Source organism: Dipodomys spectabilis, unplaced genomic scaffold (assembly GCF_019054845.1).
Source record: "Dipodomys spectabilis isolate Male_0828 unplaced genomic scaffold, ASM1905484v1 ptg000394l, whole genome shotgun sequence".
Taxonomy (NCBI): domain Eukaryota; kingdom Metazoa; phylum Chordata; class Mammalia; order Rodentia; family Heteromyidae; genus Dipodomys; species Dipodomys spectabilis.
In genome coordinates, this window is record NW_024871071.1 from 1,218,444 (window position 1) to 1,241,832 (window position 23,389).

Below are 23,389 nucleotides of genomic sequence, written 5' to 3' on the forward strand. Positions count from 1 at the left end.
GTGGGAGTGCATGGCTTGGGGTGCATTGTATAGGGGTTAATAAGGCATCTCTAGGAGGGAGATATGTGACTCTCAAGATTACTGGGAAATATGTGAACATCTTTTTAGCCCTGCCTATCTAGAGTCATTCTATTGTTTACATGCAACTCTTCCAAGGACAATGGGTCATGAGGTGGTGCTCAGGTGCCTACTTGCGCAACTGCTCAAGGCCATGGTGATGAGATGTCTAGGACTAACTATGAGACAGCTCAAGGCTGTGGTGAGGGATATAGAACCTCTATGAGAGAAAGCCTATGCCCCAATTACCTGGCCAGACTCTTCTTTACCCTCAGTAGTGCCCTTCAGATGAGCAGCATATGGAAGACACAGCAAAGTGTGGTATAGATGGAATCGTCTTGCCAGTGTGAGCAAAGAAGGCAAGGCAGGGCAATATGTTAGCGTGGAACTGGTTAGCCTGCTTTCAACTCAAAAACATAATTGAATTTTATGAATTGGCAGTTGACATACACAATGACCTAGAGACAAATTCAGGTTTTAGACAAAGAGTAGGAAGTTTTAGACTGCTGTTCATTGGAAACAAACATTGGAGACTGGCTGCTTATATTTAAATCCAGATTCTTTTACACTTTGGAAAATGCCTTGACCAGTCCAAGCTTCAGTTTACTTGTCTATAAAATGGAGATACAGCCACTTTCTCTCATAATTGTTATGAGGAACAGAGATATTTATGTAAATAAATCATCTATCTATGATCTATGTATCATCTATGTCTGGCATGAAAATCTGATCAATAAACATTTATCATTTCCAAGTAAGCATTTGTTATTCAGTAAAGAATGGATGGACTCCTCTTTGAGGCTTCTTTCCAGATAGTCTCCATACTTTCTTTTATGGCTTTCCTTTCACTTTCAAATAAATTTACTCTGCTTAACTTTAAGAAAAAAAAAAAAGGAAAAGAAAAAATCCAGAACCTGAATTATGACAAGATAATCCCTATGTATAACACCTTAATAATTACAATAAAATTATATTTTAAAAAAGGAATTAATGTGTGATTGAATGAATGGGTGAATAAATGGCTACTGGTCTGGATTTGACTCCTCATGATGATTTCTGTTCCTGATTTTCAGGCTGAACCCACCTGACCTTGTTTGCACAGATGACAATTTAACTAGGTATGTGGGGAAGGATGCTATGAAATAAAAAGGCTTCAGCTAAGGAGAGGATTGCTGAGTACTGAAGACAGGGAGACCCTGGAACAAAGCCTGGCCACCTGAGATCTGGCAGAGGACCTCCCCCACACCCAGACAAGGTTTTCATACAATTGTTACCTCTCTTTCTATCTCTTCAAGACAGGCCAACTTTGATTTGATATGATTCCCAAACATAGTTTCTGGATTCACCCTGGCAGGACTGTGGCTGTTGTTTTAATTCTGAGTAGTTGGGATAAGTTCTAAAAATTTTACTATGAAAGACAAAGCAACTGATATTGGTATAGGAGAGTTTTGGCCCTTAGGTCCCCTCCTCGTCTGCACAGAGGATTATCAGAGCCAAGTCTGTGGGACATAGGCCAGACTTAACTGCCTCCTTACACTGCACTCTTCCCAACCTACAGAACAGAGTGTGGAGTTCCAGGCTCTCTCTGAAGGCAACTGCTTCGCAATTAGGTCCTTTCTCTTCCATTGGCATATGGTATGACCTTCAGAAAGTCCCTTCCCTTCTCTGCTATTCAAATTTTCCATCTGCAAAATAAGGGAGATTACTTTTACAGTCACTCAGATTCCTCTTGTCTGCAAAAGTAGCCGAATTCTGTAAATTATGAATATGGGGTTGGAAATCTGTCCTTATTGTTTTCTGTGTGGACTTGAGCAAACTAATTCAATTCTCTTGATTATAAAGTAGGAATGATTAAAAATCTGCTCCTTAGGACTATCATGAGTTTTAAATCATGTATGGTAGGAAAACTAAGCCACAGGGTATCACCCATGTTTAGACTCAGAAAAATGAGCTCATATCCAATTCTTACAACTCTTCCTGATTCCAATCAGTCACATTGAGTGAGTTGTGGCCTCAAAGAGATATAATGCCTGTCCATCTGCAAGCCAGTGTGTGTGTAGAGCTTGACCTCCTTCAGGAAGGTTTGTCCAAAGAATCCTCTCTAGCTCCTCATTGAACAAAAGCTTTCAGTCCAGCCGTCTCCTCATTGCAGCATGCCACAGTCCTTGTGGTTTCTACCTCTTTATTGCTTCTTTAGCAATTCTATTTTGAGAGTCAACAGCTGAATCCTCCTACCCAGAAGATGATTAATTAGGCTTTCAGAATGCAAGCAGTCTATTGAAGAAATGCAGGCTTGCAGGACTTTCCTTTGACCTGGAGCAAGGATTCCCAATTTCTTTGGGTCCCTGCACCAGGATTCTGGGCTTTGAACTCAGATCATATTTGTTCTGGAACTCTGCCCCTTCTCTCCTCCCTCCTTGGACACATGGTGTTTGTTTCATAGTTAGACACTCTGCTAAGTGATGCAGGAAGTAGGGCCCTAGGGAGGCAGATACAGCCTAGCAAAGCAGATAACCAAATGGAGTCTCTGCATGCTTCTGAGGCCTGGTTCAGGGTCAGAGATAATCAGAAATGCCAGGCTTATCTCTACTGCCTGAGTTCTTCCAGAGAAATGCTCTGGGCCAGCCAGCCCACCTCAGTCCCTGATCTCCAGGCAGTTGGTCAGCATCTATCTCCAGGCAGAGTAAACACTGAGCTGGCACAGCTATAGTGGCTACAGGATGGGAACTCTGTGCCCTACTCCAGCACTGCATGATCCTTGCACCAGAGGCCAGCAGCGAGCATCAGATTACACCCAGATATTTGTGGTAAGGACAGCTCCAAGTTAATATACTTTGAAGTAGGAACAATTGCTAAGGTCACAGGAACAAAGGGCCCCTGATGATAATTGTTCCTCAGACCCAAGGTCTTCTTGGACCAAGAAACTCAGCAGAAAGCTTTGGTGGATGGGGTGGTGAGTTTGGACTTTCCCAATGAATGTAGGGCAGAATGGGCAGACAATGCGCAGTGTTTTGTTGGTTGGTTGGTTGGTTGGTTTTTTGAGACATGTTCTTACCATGTAGTCCATGCTGATTGACCTCTAGTTGTAATCCTCCTGCCTTAGTCTCTCAAGTTCTGTGATCACATATGTGTCACCATGCCTATTTGTGTCTGTTTTAAATCACAGTGATAGAATTAACCAACGCTCTTTCAAGCTTACTCTACACCATTCTGCCAATAACACCCAGAAATGCTCCAAGAAATGGTTTAGACTTCTTTCTGGACTACTTGGGGGCTCCTGTCCTCATAAAGGGAGGGCAAGGAGGCTTATGTTTAAGCACATTTACATTGAAAGGATCTATCACCAATAGGTCACTGATGGCTTAAAATAGTGAAACCATTCAATGGTGCATTTGGATGTCAAATTTCCAGATCAGACCAGGTGCTGGTGGCTCATACCTGAAATCCTAGCTACTCAAGAGGCTGAGATTTCAGGATAATAGTTTGAAACTCTTATCTCTAATTAACTGGCAAAAATCCAGAAGTAGAGCTGTGGCTTAAGTGTAGAGTGCTGGCCTTGAGCAAAAATTTTGCTCAGGGACAGTGCCCAGGCCCCAAGTTCAAGCCCTAGGATTGGCACAAAAAAATTATCAGAGTTGTACCTTGATTGCTTTTATTCAGAAGTGAGAGGCACCAGCACCCCAGCCTTTATGCCTCACTGACCTCAGGTTGTTGACACATTTCCCTCTATGGGTCCTGCTTTCTCCCCATGAGGGCTGGATGAAGAAGGAATCAGACTGCTCTGTGGCATCAATGGAACTCAAAGGTGACCCATCTCTTATTATGTCTGCTTTGTATGTTGGTGCTTCCGTGAATATTTCATTCCAACTGAAGGGTTGTTGAGTCTGTGAGACTCTTACCTACAATTAACCAGCAAAAATCCAAAACAGGAGACACAAACTTTGTTGCTCTCAAGGGCCCTATGCATGGTACCTGATAGCTGTATTGTCATTACTGGGGGATCAGGAGGTTACCTACAAATGTCCTCCACAGGCTTTGCAAGGAACATGCATGACCTATGGGGCAGCATTTGGCAAATAGCCTAAGCTGTTGCCTCTCTGTTCTATCTTTAGGTATAAGTGACTAGTGAGTTGAGGCATGGGGAGGGGGACCTACAGACTTCCCCCACAAGCAGTCTAAACCCATATTTCAGGCATCAGCCAAAATAAGACCCCAAAAGTATTTGTTTTGCAGGAATATCAAAAGTTTCATTATGGTTAAGCAGTCTTATGTTTCTTTCCACTGGTCATGCTTTTCATTGTAAATTAGATTTACGTGTGGCAGGTAGGAGCCAATCTTTTCAGTGCTCAGGGTTGCTAAAGCCCCTTGAAGAGTATAGTTCACAGGTATATACTTAAAGGATACTTCCCCCTTCCCCCACACCCCCAACTTTAACATAAGCTACATGAAGTTTGGCCTGCCCTATGCAGATTCTTAAAATACTTAACTATCAGCAGCTCTCAAAGAGGAATGTTGTAAAAGTCCCACCCCTCCCCCCCAAGGGCAGAACTCAGCCTGTCACTCCTGGCCTGTGGTTGAGTAGGAGATAGGCAAGCAGAGGCACCAAGAGGACCTGGCTGTCTGGGATCCCAAACTGGATGGGTTGGTGCTGTGGGCAAGGTGGGTAGCTATCAAGGACAATGAACTTCCACACACACCCATCTAAGTGAAACAGCGGGGTCTCATCCTTGCCAAGCCTGAACTGAGATGTCAGGAGCCTCTAAGGAAGATTTGGGACCTCGGCGTCTGCCAGTGTTGGGCAAGGCCTGCTTAACCACCATGGATAAAAAGCTTAATATGTTGAATGAGAAGGTGGACAGACTCTTGAATTTCCAAGAAGATGTCACAGAGAAACTGCAGTATGTGTGCCAAGGGATGGGCCACCTAGAACAAGGTCTGCACCGGCTGGAGTCCTCCCAAGGGGTCAACAGTGCTCCTCCAGCTGATGGCCAGACTGACTGGCCTGAGGTCCTGGAGCTGGTAAGGGGTATACAGCAAGATAGTGCCCAGCATGGCACTAGACTTGAAGCCTTCTTCAGGATGGTGGTGGCTGTAGAGAGGGCCATGGCATTCATGCGGGCCACATTCCAGAACTTGAAGGTGGTGGATTTCGTTATGCAAGGCAATGTCCCCTGGAGAAAAGGCAGCCTGAGTGACGGTCCCGAGGAGGTTGGTGCTTACTTCCCTGCCCTGGTTGGTAAAGAGGCCCTAAGCCCTGGTGGGGACACTGCAGGATTGTTCTCCCTTGTACCTCCTGTGTGTCCCATTAATGGGGAAAAGGAGGGTCTCAACTCTTGTTGGTGTCCTGTGTAGCCCAGTGGATTTCCAGAGAGCACACTGTCTGCTGTTCCCAAAGGAAAGGAAAGGTGTCCTGGCTGAGATTATGGGCCTTGGGCAGCTTCTAGATGTGGAGGATAATACCTGGAGGTTACGGAGAGAATGTCTTCATTGTCTCCAGAACTTCTTTTCTCTTCTTCTTTTCTGCTTCTCCCTACTTAAGGTGGGAGACAGGTGTCAGTGCTAGTTTCCTTTGATAGCTCCTGTCCAGAAACTCAACCCCCCCCTTCCTGTCCTTAATCTTGCCCCAGAGTGGGTGGAATGGGAGACAGGCAATCTGCAGCTGCCTATGGGGAGAGGAGTGTTGACAGCGACCCATAGAGGACAACCAGCTGGGACTGGAGCCTGGAGGTGGAGGTGGCATTTCTGAGAGAGACTTTCCAAAGGTTGCATAATCCAGCCTGATGGCTAATGGAAGCTTGGACACTGGTGGGAGTGGGGGAGGTGTATAGAGGGGACACTATGTTTGGGAACAACTGAGACCACACTCAGACAGCCTGGAGCCACCATTCCCTGTTATTGCCGCCAGCCTGTGGCAAGGATGAGCTGGGGTCTAAAGAGATTTGTGCCTGGCCCAGTGCAGCCAGGCTGAATCTAGCCTAGCTACCCATTCCCCAACCTCACAAGGCAGACCTCTCCCCATACAACTCTTTGCTGTCTGACCTGCAGCTCCAAGTCTAGCCCGCAGGATAAAAGGGACCCCTCCCCTTGCAGTGGCTCTTGCCCCTTGATACCAACGCAGTCCTTATAAAAAGAAAATTAACTGTGTTAATGTAAAAAAAAACCATCAATAACTTTAGAAGGAAAATTAAATTAAGTTTATTTGTACATAAACTTGTGATACAGGAGGGCAGCACCAAAAAGGAAAGAAACCCAAAGTGGGAGCCACATCTCCTGTCTGTTTTATCTGAGGTCCCCAGCAGCACCAGCACCAGTTTCTCTGCACCCTTTTCAGACCTAGGATCTGTGTCTATGAGCCAATTACTATAATGTCACCCTGTTTTCTGTTTTGTTTTCATGCAAACATTGTGCCCATTATTCTGGTCTGGGTGATAAGGAACTATTGCTTTGTATTTATATTCAAAAAGCTTCCTCTTCGAGTTTCTTAAAGTTGCAAAGTACTGTATTTGGACGATGTCTTATTTTGTTAGCTAGTCCTCTTAATATTTTTTCTCACTTTTAGCTCTGATAAATAACAAATCAGTGGATATCCACAGAAGTATGTCTTTGAAACCAAATGTGAGTTTATCTGTATGATATACTCTAAATAGTAAGTGCCAGGCCAAAGGGTAAATTTATATCAATAATGCCTAACTAGCCTTCAAAAAAATAATTCCAGAGGCTAGGAGTTCTTCATAAGCTAAGCAGTGGGTTCTGCATGTAAGAACTGAACTAACCCCAGATAGAAAATATTCAAGGGTGCTGGGTAACAGTGGCACAAGCCTTACTCAAGAGGCTGAGATTCGAGGCTGAGATTTTCCCAAGCAGGAAAGTCTGTGAGAATCTTATCTCCAATTAACCACAAATCTAGAAGTGGAAGTGTGGCTCAACTGGTAGAGTACTACCTTCAGGTGAAAAAAAAAAAATTGAAAGGACAAGCCCTGAGTTCAAGCCCCAGTAATGGCACAAGAAAAAGGGAAGAAGAAATAAAGAAATATTCAGGAGAAAACAATTGCATTTGTGCTTAACACATGCCCATTTTTTCCTTATGATTCATTCCTAAATAATACAGTATAACACAGCACTTGCATTGTAGAATGGAAAAATATGAGATAAAGAGATGATTTAGAATATACAGGGGTTACACATTGTTATCCAGTAAGAAAACAGAGAAGCCACATTTTGAGAGGTCAAATTGAGTCTTTATTGGAAAGCTAGTGAATGCAGGCGGACTTCTATCATAAAGGCCTGTAGCCCCTTGATTACACTTAACACTGTCAGAAAACTGAGCCATGAGAGCAAGAGAAGAAAGATAGAGCATAAAAATACCGACAAACCAGATTAGCAATTATGAGGAGCTGAAGTGGGACACCATGTTGACCAGGAGAAGCACCAAGAAACAGGACAGAGAGATAACAGACAGGAGACACATGGCATGGTGTATCCATGCTTGAGCTTGTCCAGGCCTAATGAGGGTCAGGTCAGGGGGCAGGATCACAGGGAGTTTGAGAGTTCATGACCCAAGACTGGCAGGTCCAGTAACCTGTTGTCCAAGTCCCAGCCCTTACCTCTAGAAATTCAGACATGCCCGTCACCTGGGAGGTAGGGCTTCTCTGCCTCCACCGAGGCGGAGGTGACAAGATGGTGCCAGTTACACTCAATACCCTATCATCTACCACTTGGCCAACGTGGCGCTGGTTAGATTTCTTCAACATAAGCTATAAATCTATACCGCATTGTTTCTCATCTGAGACTGGAGCATTTGTAGATTTTGGTAACTGAAGGGCTCCTAGAACTAATCTCAAGTTTTCCAAGTGTTTAAGTTTTTTGTGTTGAAATAGTTAAAAACACAAATGTAAGCTCTCATTTCTTTTTTATTCATCAGACTGGAAAAGAATGAAAATGTTGAATAATATTCTTTCCTTTGTGCCAGTAGTAGGGCTTGAACTCAGGACCTTAGACACTTGTCTAGCTTTTTCCACTTAAAGCTGGTACTCTACTGTTAGAGCTACATCTCCACTTTTGGCTTTTTGACAGTTAGTTTGAGAGACAAGAATCTCTCAAATTTGTCTGCCCAGGCTGGATTTGAACCAGGATCCTTAGATCTCAGCCTCATATATAGGGTTAGAGGCTTTATATAGACACTGAACAGGATAATATGCTTTTTAGTCAATGTAAAGGCAGCAAACATTCACAGATACATTGGAATGACTGCTATGCCCAGGGGTAGAGTAGTTGTTTAGCACATATAATGCCCTGGGTTTGATCTCTAGCACCAATAAACAAAAACAAAAAAGGCCACACCCACCCAACACAACAGCATCAACAACACCAACAAATAAAAGCATTTTAGCATTTATGTCTGCAAAATAAACATGTGGGTTTTTTCCCTCAGTACTGGAGTTTGAACTCAGGGCTAGACAAGTGCTCTGACTACTGAAGCTATACCTACTCTTTTTTTGTGTGTGTGCCAGTACTGGGGCCTGATATCAGAACCTCAAGCTCTTACTTGGATTGCTTGCTCATGGATGGCATGCTATCACTTGAGCCATGCTTCCTGGCATTGTGCTGGTTAGTTGGAGATGGTGTCTCACAGACTTTTCTACTTAGGCTGGCTTCAAATCTTGACCATCTAGGTCTCAGCCTTTTGAGTAGCTATGATACAGATATGAATCATTAGCACCTGGCATATACCTAACCCTTTATTATGTGCTTATTTTTCAGATAGGGGCCATTCACAGACCTTGATTCTTCTACTTATACCTCTTACTTAGATGAGATAATATCCATGAGCCATATTACTTCAGTAAGAAAGACTATTTAAAATATATAATCAAGCTCTAATTCCAACTACTCAGGAGGCAGAGATCAGGAAATTGCTATTCAGGTTCCCTGTGACAAAAAAAATCCAATCTCAACAAATAAGCCCAGCATGATGGTCCATCTCTGTAATCCAGATTGTGAAGGAGTCTATACGTAGGCATACAGATCCAAGGTTGGCCCTGGGAAAAAATGGGAGATTAGATCTTAAAAAATATTAAAGCCGAGAGGTCTAGGACATGGCTTGAATGCTAGAGCTCTCATACTGGCCCTGAGTTTGAACCACAGTACCCCCACAAAAACCCCATTAACCATAACTAGATCTAGAAATAATGGTAACTTCTAATATTACTTGAAGTTAGTATTCAAATGTCTGTGATCAGCTTATACTTTAAAAAAATGGGGAGGAGAGATGGTGGTACTCAGGGCCTTCCACTTGGTAGGCAAACACTCAATTACTTAAGCTATACTTCCAGCCCTTTTATCCTTTATTTTTTTGCTGGTGGCTGGCCTTCGATGCAATCCTACCTCTGAATCCTTCCTAACTGTGCCACCATACCTGGCTTGTTGTTTGAAATAGTCTTATCAGATTTTGTTCTGACTGGCCTCAAATTGTGATCTTCCCATCTCTCTATCTCTGTCTCCTCCATGACTAGCATTGCATTTTTGTACTACTACAATTTGAATTCAGCCTTCCACTTAGTAGGAAGTACTTTAAAGTGAGACTTTAAAGTCTACTTTAATTTTTTAAAGTTTATTTATTTAAATATGATCCAAATAAAGCACTTGGTTATATGTCTATTAAAGCTTACTCTGCTATTGAACTAAGTCCTCTATTGATAAAGTATTTAAGCTAGCTTAAATACTGGTGGCTCACACCTATAATCCTAGCTACTCAGGAAGCTGAGATATGAGAGTCACATTTTTAAGCCAGCCCAGTCAGGAAAGTCTGAATTTTTTTTTTTTTTTTTTGTCGGTGGTGGGGCATGAACTCTGGGCTTGGGCGCTGTCCCTCAGCTCTTCAGCTCAAGGCAAGCACTCTATACTTGAGCCACAGTGCCACTTCAAGTTTTCTGGTGGTTAATTGGAGATAAGAGACTCATGGACTTTCCTGAATGGGCTGGCTTTGAACCGAGATCCTCAGATCTCAGCCTCCGGAGTAGCTAGAATTACAGGCATGAGCCACCAGTGCTGGTTTCTGTGAGATTCTTATCTTCAATAAATTGCTCAGAAAAAGCCAGAAGTGGCACTGTGGCTCAAGTAATAGAGTGCTAGCCTTGAGCAAAAAGAATCTCAGGGACAGTGCCCAGGCCCAGAATTCAAGCACCAGGACAAGCAAGAAAAGAAAAGAAAAGAAATTAATACATATATGCTTTTTTGACCTTTAGTTTTAAGACTTCCATGTTGCCCAGGATAGCTTTGAACTAACCATCCTCTTGCTTCAGACTACTGAGGCGCCACCATATTCAGCTAAAATTTTTAAAATCTTTTTATTAGGAAGATTATAAACAATAAGAGGTAGACAGATATATTATTATAGGCTTTGCTTACATTTTATCTAAAGTTTATACATCATTTATAGGTTTAAAAACTTTTGTTGTTTTTTTTTTGGGTCCGGTCGTGGGGCCTGAACTCTGGGCCTGGGCGCTGTCCCTCAGCTCTTCAGCTCAAGGCTAGCGCTCTACCACTTGAGCCACAGCGCCACTTCTGGCTTTTTTCTTTTTGCTTAGGTGGTGCTGAGGAATCGAACCCAGGGCCTCATGCATGCAAGGCAAGCACTCTACCACTGAGCCACCTTCCCAGCCCCAAACTTTTGCATTTTTATGAACTATTTATTTATGCTCTTGTCCTTGTTTTCTATCTTTATTGACTTATAAGAGTTCTGTATAGGGGCTGGGAAGATGGCTCAGTGGTAGAGCGCTTGCCTTGCATGCCTGAGGCCCTGGGTTCGATTCCTCAGCACCACATAAAGCAAAATGAAAAAAGCCAGAAGTGGTGCTGTGGCTCAAGTGGTAGAGTGCTAGCCTTGGTCTGAAGAGCTGAGTGACAGCGCCCAGGCCCAGAGTTCAGGCCCCACGACCTGACCCAAAAAAAAAAAAAAAAAAGAGTTCTGTATATTAGTGCAATTATCTGTCATACATTTTTCAAATATTTAGACATTCTAGATGGCAGATGGCCCAGAGCTTTCTCTGTCTGAGATCTTGCAATATTTCTTATCTGCATTACTCCAATGCACTGGTACTTGATTGACATCTCTGGTCCTACCTGCTGTACCTACATGCTGGTTTGGATCTAGATTCCCAGTGCTATTGTTAAACTGCAGCCTTTACTTCCCAGGGCTAGTCTTAGAGAAGAGATTTAGTAAGTGCCTAGTGAATTAAGATACAACTGCAGCGCTTGAACGGTTTTTCAGTTGTGAAAACTGCATTACAGACTTTCTGGAGATACTCTTTCTGTAGTACACTTTCTGGAGATACTCTATGTTCACTAAAGAGAGTAGGGGTCTAGCTCGGTGCTAGTGGCTATGCTTGGAATCCTAGATACTTAGGAGAGTGAGATATAAGAATGGGTAGAGGTTTGAAACCAGCCCAGGAAGAAAAGTCCAAGAGTCTTTTATTTCCAATTAACTAGCAAAAGGCCAGAAGTAGAGGTTGCCTTAAGGCATTCTGCCTTGAAAAAACCAAGTGAGAGAACAAGACTCTGAGTTTAAGCCTCAGTTATGAGAGAGAGGGCGAGAGAGAGAGAGAGAGAGAGAGAGAAAGAGAATGAGAATGAGATTTGAAATGTGTGCGCTGACCTTGTGAAGGTTCTGCTTGGACTGGCTCAGTGAATTTGGTTTGGTTGTAACAGTGAATTTGATTATTACTAGAAACCAGGTGCTGTCTTAGAAAAAACAGCTTCAGGCTCAGCCAGGGCTGTGTCTGAGTCACAGTCAAGCTGTTCAGTGCCCCAGCCCTTTAGAATGGGATTTGAGGTCTCTTCAGCTTCTACAAGGAAGAGAACAGAAGGTTGCTGAAGACAGAGCCTGGCTGTGGGGCAGTGGAGGCCCATGTGAATGGGAGGCGTGTGATTGCCTACACTAAAATCAGAAAGGGAGAGAACACTCTGAGCCCAATAAGGTCTGCCAAAGGACAGTGTGTACGAATCCCTTCCTACCAGTGGGGGGGTTGGTGATAATGCCTCCAGTTCACCAACTATGCGGTTGGCAAGACAGGGGTGGCAGGACAGGGAGAAAAGGGAGCTATCTGCTAAGCAGAGGGACTAGGCCACACTGATGACATTGATGATATAATAACAGCTGCTAGTATTTTTTAAATGTTTGCATATACCAGGTACTGGGCTGTGCTCTCCATGTATTATCTCCTTACCAAAAAAAGGGCAAAATTTGGTGTCCTGGAATGCCTAGGGGTGAGTAGAACTGAGAGACATGGGCACAGTGGAGGGAACCCCCAGCCTTGGGGCAGGGAAACTGAGGAGGGGTACGGGATGCAGTTAGGGGAAGCTGCTCTAACACTTTACTGCTTGGGCCTAGATTTGCCAGCTGTCCCCAATATTGTTTCAAGACAAGCTGGAACTTCAAATTCCTTTTAGTCAAATGTATTAAGGCATAATAATAAAATAATTATTTTGTTAAAGCATAATTTTTTTTTATTTTTTGGGGGGGTCTCCAGTCATGGGGCCTGAACTCTGAGCCTGGGCACTGTCCCTCAGCTCTTCAGCTCAAGGCTAGCGCTCTACCACTTGAGCCACAGTGTCACTTCCGGCTTTTTTCTTTTTTCTTATGTGGTGCTGAGGAATGGAACCCAGGGCCTCATGCATGCAAGGCAAGTGCTCTACCACTGAGCTACCTTCCCAGCCCCAAGCATTATTTTTTGGTTGGTTGTGGGACTTGAACACTGGGCCTGGGCACTGTCCCAGAGCAATTCAGCTCGAGGTGAGCACTCTACCACTTGAGCCACCACTTCTGGTTTTCTGGTGGAGATAAGAGTCTCAATGGTGCTTCTGCCTGGGCTGGCTTTGAACCTTGATCCTCACATCTCAGCCTCCTGAGTAGCTAGAATTACAGGCCTGAGCCACCAGTGCCCAGCTCTAAAGCATAATTTATACATACAAACTATAAACAATTTTAAGTATATAGTTCAACAAACATATATACCCCAGTAACAACCACCACAATCAAAATACAGAACAATTTTATCTCCCCTGCCCACCAAAAGGATCATATAATTTTTTTTTTAAATCTGGATTTTTAAATGTTGTAAACTAAAAATTTTAAGTGCTATATGAACCAAAGAGATGTGTCCTGATCTGTTTTTGGCCTCTGGATTCCCAGTTAAGAACATCTGTGGCCAAGAGAAGAGAAAGTCCCTTTACTGGTAAGTGTCTTGTGTGTGGGTGCTTGAACCAGAGTGGCTGCTATTAGTCATACCAGGAGCCATATTAGGGACTTCACCAGTGAGACTCAGAACCCCTGGAAGCAGCCAGGGGGAGCAGAAGGAGGTTGAGACAGGTAGTTAGATTTGCTTGTGAATTCACTGCTGGATGTGACCAGCATGCTGAGTGCTTGGAATGATGTCAGGCAGAAATCATGCCACATTAGTGCTGGTCTTGGACACAGTATTTGAATTTAAGGGATAGATGCTGAGTGCCCCTGTGGGCTGACACTTACTGAGTACCTACTATGTGCTGCTCATATCTCCTACCCACCCTTTGAAGCAGATATTATCATTCCAATTTTACAGAAGATGGTGTGAGATGCAGAGAACTAACAAGTTTGGCCAAGTGGTGAAGATGGGATCCAAACTTAGCAAGGCAGCTGGTTGCCAGTGGCTCAAGCCTGTAATCCTAGCTACTTAGGAAGCTGAGATCTAAGGATCTCATTTCTTTTTTTTTTGGTTGGTCGTGGGGCTTGAACTCTGGGTCTGGGCGCTGTCCCTCAGCTCTTCAGCTCAAGGCGAGCGCTCTACCACTTGAGCTACAGCGACACTTCTGGTTTTCTGGTGGTTTATTGGAGATAGGAGTCTCACGGTCTTTCCTGCCCGGGCTGGCTTTGAACCGTGATCCTCAGATCTCAGCCTCCTGAGTAGCTAGGATTACAGGCGAGAGCCACCAGCGCCCGGCCTGAGGATCTCATTTCAAAGCCAGCCCAGGCAGGAAAGTCCATGAGTCTCTTATCTCCAATTAACCACCAGAAAACTGGAAATGGCGCTGTGGCTCAAGTGGTAGAGTGCTTGCCTTGAGCTGAAGAGCGGAGGGACAGTGCCTAAGTCCAGAGTTCAAGCCCTATGACTGACAAAAAACCAACAACAACAACAACAACAAAAGCAACTAGCAAGACTTTTTGGAATCTATGCTCCTAGCTACACTGCTCCACTGGAAAAGTGTTAGTGGGGGATCCTCCCACTCAGGCTCCAGGCAAACATTACTCATTGATGTGATACACCATTCCTGCAAAGCACAGACATTTTGACTAAAGAATCCTGCATAAACCGACATTGTAGTAACTGTGAATATACACACCTATAAACTGCTGTACTGTTAGCTGCATCCTCTACTTTCCAGAGCTGGTACTGTAGGAGATGAGCTGATTGTGTTTGTTTGTTTGCCAATCCTGGGGCTTTAATTAAGGGCCTGGGCACTGTCCCTGAGCTTCTTTTGCTCAAGACTAGCACTCTACCACTTGAACCACTGTATATGTGGAACTGAGGAATCAAACCCAGGGCTTCATGCATGCTAGGCAAGCACTCTACTACTAAGCCACACTGAGCTGATATTTTAAGATGATTTTCAACCACTGGTCTTAGTCTTTGAGGTTAAGTCTATTTAGAAGCTTTGTCAGGGGCTGAGTCTGCCCCTCAACAGCAATGTAGCAAAACATTGGAAAGGACCTTGGTTCTGAGTTTGAAGCAGAACTCCTCTTCTTGTGAGTTTTATTTATGGCCTCAAGAAAGCCTCACTGTACATATTCCCCAATATAATAACAAATAATACCTATCTGCTACTCTTACTGTGAATGAATTACATGAAATAACCTATCTTTATGCTAAGTACCTGGTAGGCAACAAATGTCTGTGGCTGGAATGATGGAATTAACAATAATGATCATTGCTTTTATGGTTACTTTAGAACAAAGAACAAGTGGAAGAAAAGGGAGCAAAGCCAAAACACGTACTGAACACCAGAGGTGTGCAAGCAGACCTCAAGGGGCCTTGGGAAGGTGAGCAGACCATTTGCTCCTCTATATCATTTTAACAATGGTTTCACACTAAAACCCTAGCAATGTGATTTCTGGAAAACAATTGAAACTGCCTTTTTCTTTTCTCTTTCCTTTCCTTTTCTTTTCCTTCCTTCCTTCCATCCTTCCTTCCTTCCATCCTTTGCTCTTTCTTCTCCTTCTGCTTTTGGCGCTGGAACTGGGGCTTAAACTCAAAGCCTGAGTTTCTTTGCTCAAAGCTGGTGCAGTACCCCTGAGCATGTCTCCACTTTTGGCTTTTAACTGATTAATTGGAGATAAGCATCTCACAGACTTTTCTACCCAGACTGGCTTTGGACTGCCATCTTCAGATCTCAGTCTCCTGAGTGGCTATGATTACAGGTGTGAGTCACCAGTACCCAGCTCCCAGCTTTATATATATATATTTTTTTGGGGGGGGGGGGGTGGGGGGGTCCAGTTGTGGGACCTGAACTCTGGGCCTGGGCGCTGTCCCTCAGCTCTTCAGCTCAAGGCTAGCGCTCTACCACTTGAGCCACAGTGCCACTTCCGGCTTTTTTCTTTTTGCTTATGTGGTGCTGAGGAATCAAACCTAGGGCCTCAGGCATTCAAGGCAAGCGCTCTACCCCTGAGCCACCTTCCCAGCCCCAGCTTAATTTTTTTTTTTTTTTTTTTGTCGGTCATGGGGCTTAAACTCTGGGCCTGGACGCTGTCCCTCAGCTCTTCAGCTCAAGGCTAGCACTCTACCACTTGAGCCACAGCTCCTACTTCCAGATTTTTCTGCTTATGTGGTGCTGAGGAATCGAACCCAGGGCCTCATGCATGCGAGGCAAGTGCTCTACCACTGAGCCACCTTCCCAGCCCCCCAGCTTAATATTATTAAAATGGCTCAGCAATTGCTTTTTTCTTTATTTTAGTTCTCATATATTTGCTAATTGTCTGTGTGTTGGTGTGCGTGCACGCACGTGCATGTACACACGCGCTTTGAACTCACTTGGCTTTCTTGCTTATGACTGGCACTCTACTATCTGAACCATGCCTCCAGTCCAGCATTTTTCTGATTAATTGTAGATGAAGGATCACAGACTTTTCTTTTCAGGCTTGCTTCAAACTGTGATCCTCTGATATCAGCCTCCTGAGAGACTTAAGATTAGAGGCCAGTGCCCAGCTTTCAATTGCTATGTTTTTAAAACACTATACCCTACAAAACATTCAAGTTTGTTTGCTTTAAATGTTTTTTGGTTGGCTTCAAAGTTCAATTTTCTTTTTAAATTTTGCATAGTATTTATATGGTCTCAAAGTCAAATCAATAAAACAGCTAGTGAAGAAAACTCTAGCTCGCATTGCTTCCTCTTTTTTATTCTCTAGTCTCAACTGTAGTTATCTCAAAAGCTTTTGTCTTATCTTTTCTTTGAGGTTCCATCTATTTAGTCCATCTTTGCACCCATTGCATGCACGTGTAAACAAACACATTCCCCTGTAGATAAACTTCCTTATGTACTGTTCTCTACTTTATTTTAGTTTTCAACTTCCAGTATATCTTGAGATCACTTTTTATGGTTGTGCAATACTCCATTGTGTGGCTGTTCCATGGTTCAGAAGATCTCTGGGGGTCCTTCGGGTCGTTTCCAGTCTTTGGCTATTGTAAACATGGTGCCTTGTGGCTTTGCCTGTTTTCCTATAGAGAGCCACAAAGCTGACCTGCCAGAAGGGACAGCGGAGAGGCTGACCCTCATCAGCACTCCAGGGACGGGAGCTGACCTCCTCACCCGGGCAGGGCCCTTGCCAGGGCAGGGACATGCAGTGTCTAGCCTGGACCAAGTGTCCCCTGACTGCCTGCTGTTTCCCACCAAAGTGCAAGCCAAAGATCATGATATACCCAGTGAGAACCCTGAGAGTGGCCTGGAATTGTCGATAGCACCTGACTGGGTCAGTGAGGCCTGCATCAGCCAGGAGACGGCACCAAGTACAGGACAAGAAGTATTGTCTGATGAGCCCGACCCTTGGTCCCCAGAGGAGAACATGAAGCTGACTTCAGGGCCCAGCTCTCAGCTCTCAGAGTCACCAAGCCTAGCCAGTGCAGCAACCAGTGGTGGCGAAACACTTCCATGGTAAGGATTGCTCAACAGTGTGGGTCAGGAGAGAAATTAACTGTAGTTCTTCCACTGCATCATGGTTAGCAGGCCAGAGCCATATATTGAGTGACTACTATGGGCATAGCTAGGTTAGGTTCATGAGAAAAGCCTGTTTCGGAGCTCAGTACTGGTTCTCACTCATTACCAACTAGAGTTACCTAGGATGATTTAAAAATTCACCTGATACCTCCAAACTCTGATTTAGTTGACTTGGAAAATCTGGGAGTCTCATCTCCAATTAGCCACCAAAAAGCCAGTAGAGCTATGGCTCAAGTGGTATAACACTAGCCTTGAGCAAAAAAGCTAAGGGACAGCACTGTGGCCCTGAGTTCAAGCTCCAGTACCTGTGTACTCACACACACAAACATATACACATACACACACACACACACAGCTGCCAGATGGGATCACAGAACACTTTCACCATGCTGGTCAATGGCCTAGCACTATGCAGGTAGCATCTTGTTTTATCCTCACAGAATGCCCAGCAGATGGATGTGATTGTTGTCCCATTTACTGATGAGGAGATTTAGGCCCAAAATACCAGGCTGCACAGCTAGGTATTCATAGAACTGGAATCTAAGTCTAAAATAATAGACTAAGATAGTCTGAGATAATAGAATCTGTGCCCCTGGCCTGGGAAGGTAGCTCAGTGGTAGAGCGTTTGCCTTGCATGCCTGAGGCCCTGGGTTCGATTCCCCAGCATCACATAAGCAAAAAGAAAAGAGTCGGAAGTGACACTGTGGCTCAAGTGGTAGAGCGCTAGCCTTGAGCTGAAGAGCTGAGGGACAGCGCCCAGGCCCAGAGTTCAGGCCCCATGACCGTACCCCCTCTCCCCCCCCAAAAAAAAACTGTGCCCCTAACCACTGCACTACCCTGCTTCCTCAGATCAGCATTTAAATTCTTAAATATATGGTTGGCAGGAAAGGACAGGGCCGGGCTGGGAAGGTGGGCTCAGTGGTAGAGTGCTTGCCTCCCATGTATGAGGGCCTGGGTTCGATTCCTCAGCACCACATAAACAGTAAAAGCTGGAAGTGGCTCTGTGGCTCAAGTGGTAGAGCGCTAGCCTTGAGCTGAAGAGCTGAGGGACAGTGCCCAGGCCCAAAGTTCAAGCCCCATGACAAAAAAAAAAGGACAGAGCAGGTGAAGTCACTACTGGATGATATTGAGACATCTGTGCCAGAACTTCTGGAGGTGGATTTGGGATAGTTGCCATGATATTTAGGACATATTCTCCAGACATGCTCAGCAGACACTGTGGAAGAGTAGAGATCCTGCTGATTGCTCAGGCCCCATCACTAGCCCTATTGGACAGTACATCTTCTGCTCTAGAACAGGCCATAGAAGGACAATTCTTTCAGAAGTCCTCACTTTCCTCTGTACTTGCCCTGATCTGTAATTGAAATCTCAATGCCTGGCTCAGTAAGGTAATCTGTTGTCTATTTGTTCTGATGACCCTTTGATCTAGAAGGAAATGGGAGCTTCTCAGGAGATCTGATAAGCCTAAGAGAGGGATTCCAGACAGGCAACATGGACCCAGGCCACACCTTTCAATATGAAATCTAGAATTATAGTAAACTCTCTCTAAACTTACTTGTGGCCCCTAAACATTCTGAGTGAGAATAAAAGATTTTGATCTGAGCCATAAATTGAGTTTCAGGTTCATCAGACCTGCACTGAATCTCAGGAAGGATTGAGGTTCCACTTAACTTTCCTCTCTTACTATGTAAGCATTTTTTGAGGAATAGATTGAGAATCAACTGTCAGCTCTGACTGTCAGGGGCTGTTTATGTGAATGATCTTGAAACCATATCTTAACCTGGGAACATTGCATATTGTAGTTGTTTGGCTGTACCTGCCATAGGTGTGCTAAAAGTGATTACAATGCTAAAAGCAAGGCTGTGGTGTTATGTCATGACCCCTTGAGAGGAGCATAGTGGCTTCTCTTTCTGCTGGCCAGATTCTGCACTAGTATATAGCTCCCCGTGATAAGGCCTGATTTAGGTTTGGGTGGTTTGGCTTGGCTACTCCTGTCATCATAGATCGAACTATACTTAGTCCCAAGGGACACAGTGTTCAAAGAATTTTTGTCTGATTGGCTGTGGACAGGATGCTAAGTGTCTCAAATATACGACCAGATATTGGCCTCAGAAATCTGGGAAATCTCAGAAAGCTGGGAAAGGAGTTGAAGAAAGATGTCATTCGTGTGTGGTTTTTTTTGTTTGTGTGTGTGTGTGTGTGTGTGTGTGTGTGTGTGTATGTGTGTATGATGTTGTTGTTGTTTGTTTTTGTGCTGGTCCTGGGGTTTGGGTGCTGTTCTTGAGCTTTTTTGATCAAGGCTAGTGCTCTACCATTCAAGCCATAGCTCCACTTCTGGCTTCTTGGTAGCTCATGGACTTTCCTGTGTAGGTTGGCTTTGAACTGAGATCTTCAGATATCATCTTCCTGAGTAGCTAGGAAATGGGTGTAATACTATACAGACATGCCTATAATCCTATACAGACATGAGCTACCAGTACCCAGCTCATTTTCTTTTTGTTAAATATAATTTTATTGGTATTATTAAGGTGCTGTACAGAGGGGTTACCATTTCATAAGTCAGTTAAAGAATACATATCTTTTTTGGACAGTGTCACTCCTACTTTAGCTTTCTCCCAGTTTCCCTTCCTGCCCCTTCCCACAAGTTGCACAGTTTGTTTTCCACATAGTATATACTGCATGCATTCGTTCATACTTCCTCTCTCCCTACCTGTACCCTCCTTTACGCTGCCCACCTAGAAAAGACAAAAAAAAAAAAAGCGAACATCTCTACCACCACCAGAAACAAGAACAACAAAAACCCATGTTTCTTATTTCCTGGAATGTATTTTGATAAATAGTATTTTAAATGTTTGGAGGAATTATCCCTAATAGAAACCTCCTTTAGTCTAACTGTTTGAATGCCTAGAGTCTTTTTAGGTTGTCATGTCCAGTTGTATTTTAGATCTATCTTCCACATATGAGAGAAAACATGGCTTACCTCACTTAATATGATTTGTTCTAGGTCTGTCCATTTCCCTGCAGATGACATAATCTTATTCTTTCAAATGGATGAGTAAAATTCCATTATGTATATAGACTATATTCTTTTGATCCACTCGTCTATTGATGAGTGGATTTATTTGGGCTGTTTCTGTAACGTGACTATTGTGAATAGTGTAGCAATGAACATATATATTCAAGTGTCTATGATATTCTGACTTGTAATGCTCTGTGTAGATGCCTAAGAGTGGGTATGACTAGGTCATAGGGAACTTCTATGTCTAGTTTTTGAGGAATCTTCAAACTGCCTTCTACAGTGATTTTTTTTGTTTTTGTTTTTGTTTGTTTTGAGAGTGTGACAGTACTGGAACTTGAACTCAGGACTTGGTCTCTTGGCTTTTTTATGCAAAGCCACTTGAACCACAGCTCCCCTTCTCGTATTTTGCTGGTTAATAGGAGATAAGAGTCTCACAGAATTTCCTGCCTGGGCTGGCTTGGATCTATGATCCTCAGATCTCAGCCTCCTGAGTAGCTAGGACAAGAGGTGTGGATCACCAACACTAGGTTTCAAAGGGATTCTTGACCTCCAGCTGGGTCACAAACCCCAGAATCACAGCATGTGGTACCAGAAACAGACCCAGAGAAGGGTAGGTAGAACCCAGGTTTCCCACCTGCAGGCTGCAATCTTCCTGGGTACAAGCAAGTTTCCAGGGACCTTGAGGACATTTGGTCTCCATCTTTGTCCATTACAGGTTGTTTCAAGCTTTCCCTGGATCCTCATACAGTGGAATTCTGAGAGCTGCTGGTCCATCTGTTAATCAAGCTAGCCCTTTCCCTGGATCCTGTCTGGGCAAAGATGTTCTTGGATCCAGAGAGGCAGGGATTTCGAGCCTTCTAGTTCCCAGTGCACACAAACTCTACTATTGTAAAAACCCTGAGATCTCCATGTTATAGGTAAAAACTGAGACTATAAAGGCCACTGTCAGAGAATAGCAGCAATATATCTTTGAACCTAGGTCTGTTCTGACTTCAGAGTCCTTGATTTTAACCTTAGGAACATTTTTTTCTCCCTCTCTGCCCAGGATTTCCATTGATATGCAAGAGATGAATACACCTAGGGAGCTGCTTATTACACAAGGGGGCAGCCTCAGATCCACTCCCCCTGTAGGGGCTACCGCAGCTGTCCAATCAGGTGAGAAGGATCTACCTGGGCCCAGGTGCTACTCCAAAGCTCCTGGGGCTGAATTAGAAGAAGTCTCAAAAGGAACTGAAGAGTTTCCCTCATTACAGAAGAGAAACAGTGATGAGAGAGCAAATGTAGAGGAAAAGCAAGGGCATGGGCCTGAGCCTGTCATGGGACCAACCTTGGCCCAAAGGAACAAGAAAGATGCTGCTGACAAGACCCCAGGCCTGCAGCAAGACAAAGGTCCAGGGATAGGATACCACGAGCCTGAAGACTGTGTAGCCAGGGACTCTGTGAGAGCTGAAGCTGGAGGAAAGATGTACCCAGGTGCTAAGGCTGGTGGCGTGGTTCTGGGTAAGTAAGGCTGTTGCCAGCTTGGCACAAGCTCTTTGGTGGATGTAATGGATGACTATACTTTCCTGATGCTTTCAGGATTAGATAGTGTTGGTCTGTAGGTGCCCAGCTTTATTTATTTATTTATATTGTTATTATAAAGGTGATGTACAGAGTGATTACAGTTACATGTGTCCCTTAGCTTTTTCACTCAAAGCTGGTGCTCTACCACTTGAGCCACATCTCCATTTCCTGCTTCTTTGGTGGTTAATTGGAGACAAAAGTTTCATGGACTTTCTCTGCCCAGGTTGGCTTTGAACCATGATCCTCAGATCTCAGCCTCCTGAGTAAGTAGGATTACAGAAATGTGCTACCAGCACCCAGCTGTCCTTGTGTTCTTTTGACACAAAGGTCATCAATCTCTTTATTCTGGGGTTGATCTTAGTTGAGAGGATTATCTGTGGAATACTCTGGGTGCTCCCTGTAATACAAAAGCAGGATGGTTCCATGACAATCCCTCAACTTCTTGCCTCAGCCTCTTCTGGTTTTCTTTACTCACACACTGGCCTATGCCTTTCTGTTTTATTCCTTTACACTATTTTTATTTCTTTTAATATATTCTATTATTCATATCACCTGACTTAAAGATATCAATTCCAAACTATGTTTTAATCTTTCCAAGGACTGATTCTCCTTTGTACTCCCTCCAGATCCACTGTCCCTCTCTTTTCCCCACACTGTGCCTGAGAGCTACTCCTGTGGGCCTCATTACTGGTTCTTCTCTTCCAGCATCAGGATTGGGTCAGCTGCCAAAAAGCCAAGGGTAATAGGACAGAAAATGGTGCATTTACTTTTCACAACACCCTTGCTGCTTGCTATTGGACTAGTGACCAGGAAACCTAGATTTTAATCCTGTCCCTGCCTTGCTGTCTGACCTTGAACTTAGTTACCTCACTTCTCTAAGACTCAATTTTCTCTTCTGCCAAATGGATGGGTGCAACCCTTGTGAAAGGGTCGTAGGCAGGGCAAAAGGCTAATCCATGTGAAGCTGAGTGACTCTCTAATGGGGGCTGTATGTAGAAAGCTCACAGACCCCTTGTTATTTCCTGACAGATGACAGCTCAGCCCCACCAGCCCCTTTTGAACACCGGGTGGTGAGTGTCAAGGAGACCTCCATCTCAGCAGGCTACACGGTGTGCCAGCATGAAGTCTTGGGAGGGTAGGTGAAGGCTGGGAGTGGGAGCAGCAGGACTGACCCAGCAGGGGAATGAGCGAGATGCTGCTGGGTGGTCCTCAGAAGCAGACTGACTGAGCCAAAGGCAGGCCTGGGATTTCCTACCCAGCATAGATGAAGAGAGAGTCCACAGGAATCAGCTGTAGATATCCCTAGAGTATAACCACCAGGTGCAGGGAAGGACAGAAGAGCCAACTCTTGTGGGAGCATGGTCTTCTCCAGCATACAGAGTGTGCAGTGGCATTGGGATTATTTCCCTGGGGGACAAAATAGCCCATATTGTATGGGGGGGTAGTTTTTCCTTACACTTTACAGTAGACTGTATGGTCCAGAAAATTTCTAGATTTCAGAAAAGCCCA

At 44.3% G+C, this 23,389-nt stretch overlaps 1 protein-coding gene across 1 annotated transcript in view; it reads left to right on the top strand.

Moving 5' to 3' along the window:
* The first annotated feature begins 4,803 nt into the window (after positions 1-4,803).
* Mylk3 (myosin light chain kinase 3) overlaps positions 4,804-23,389 on the top strand; it is a 34,580-nt gene continuing 15,994 nt past the window's right edge. Inside the window, exons 1-5 of the mRNA XM_042667380.1 lie at positions 4,804-5,265; positions 15,040-15,130; positions 16,809-17,235; positions 21,363-21,817; positions 22,910-23,015. Of these exons, the coding sequence (XP_042523314.1) occupies positions 4,804-5,265; positions 15,040-15,130; positions 16,809-17,235; positions 21,363-21,817; positions 22,910-23,015 (1,541 nt within the window). The remainder of the gene's footprint in view (positions 5,266-15,039; positions 15,131-16,808; positions 17,236-21,362; positions 21,818-22,909; positions 23,016-23,389) is intronic.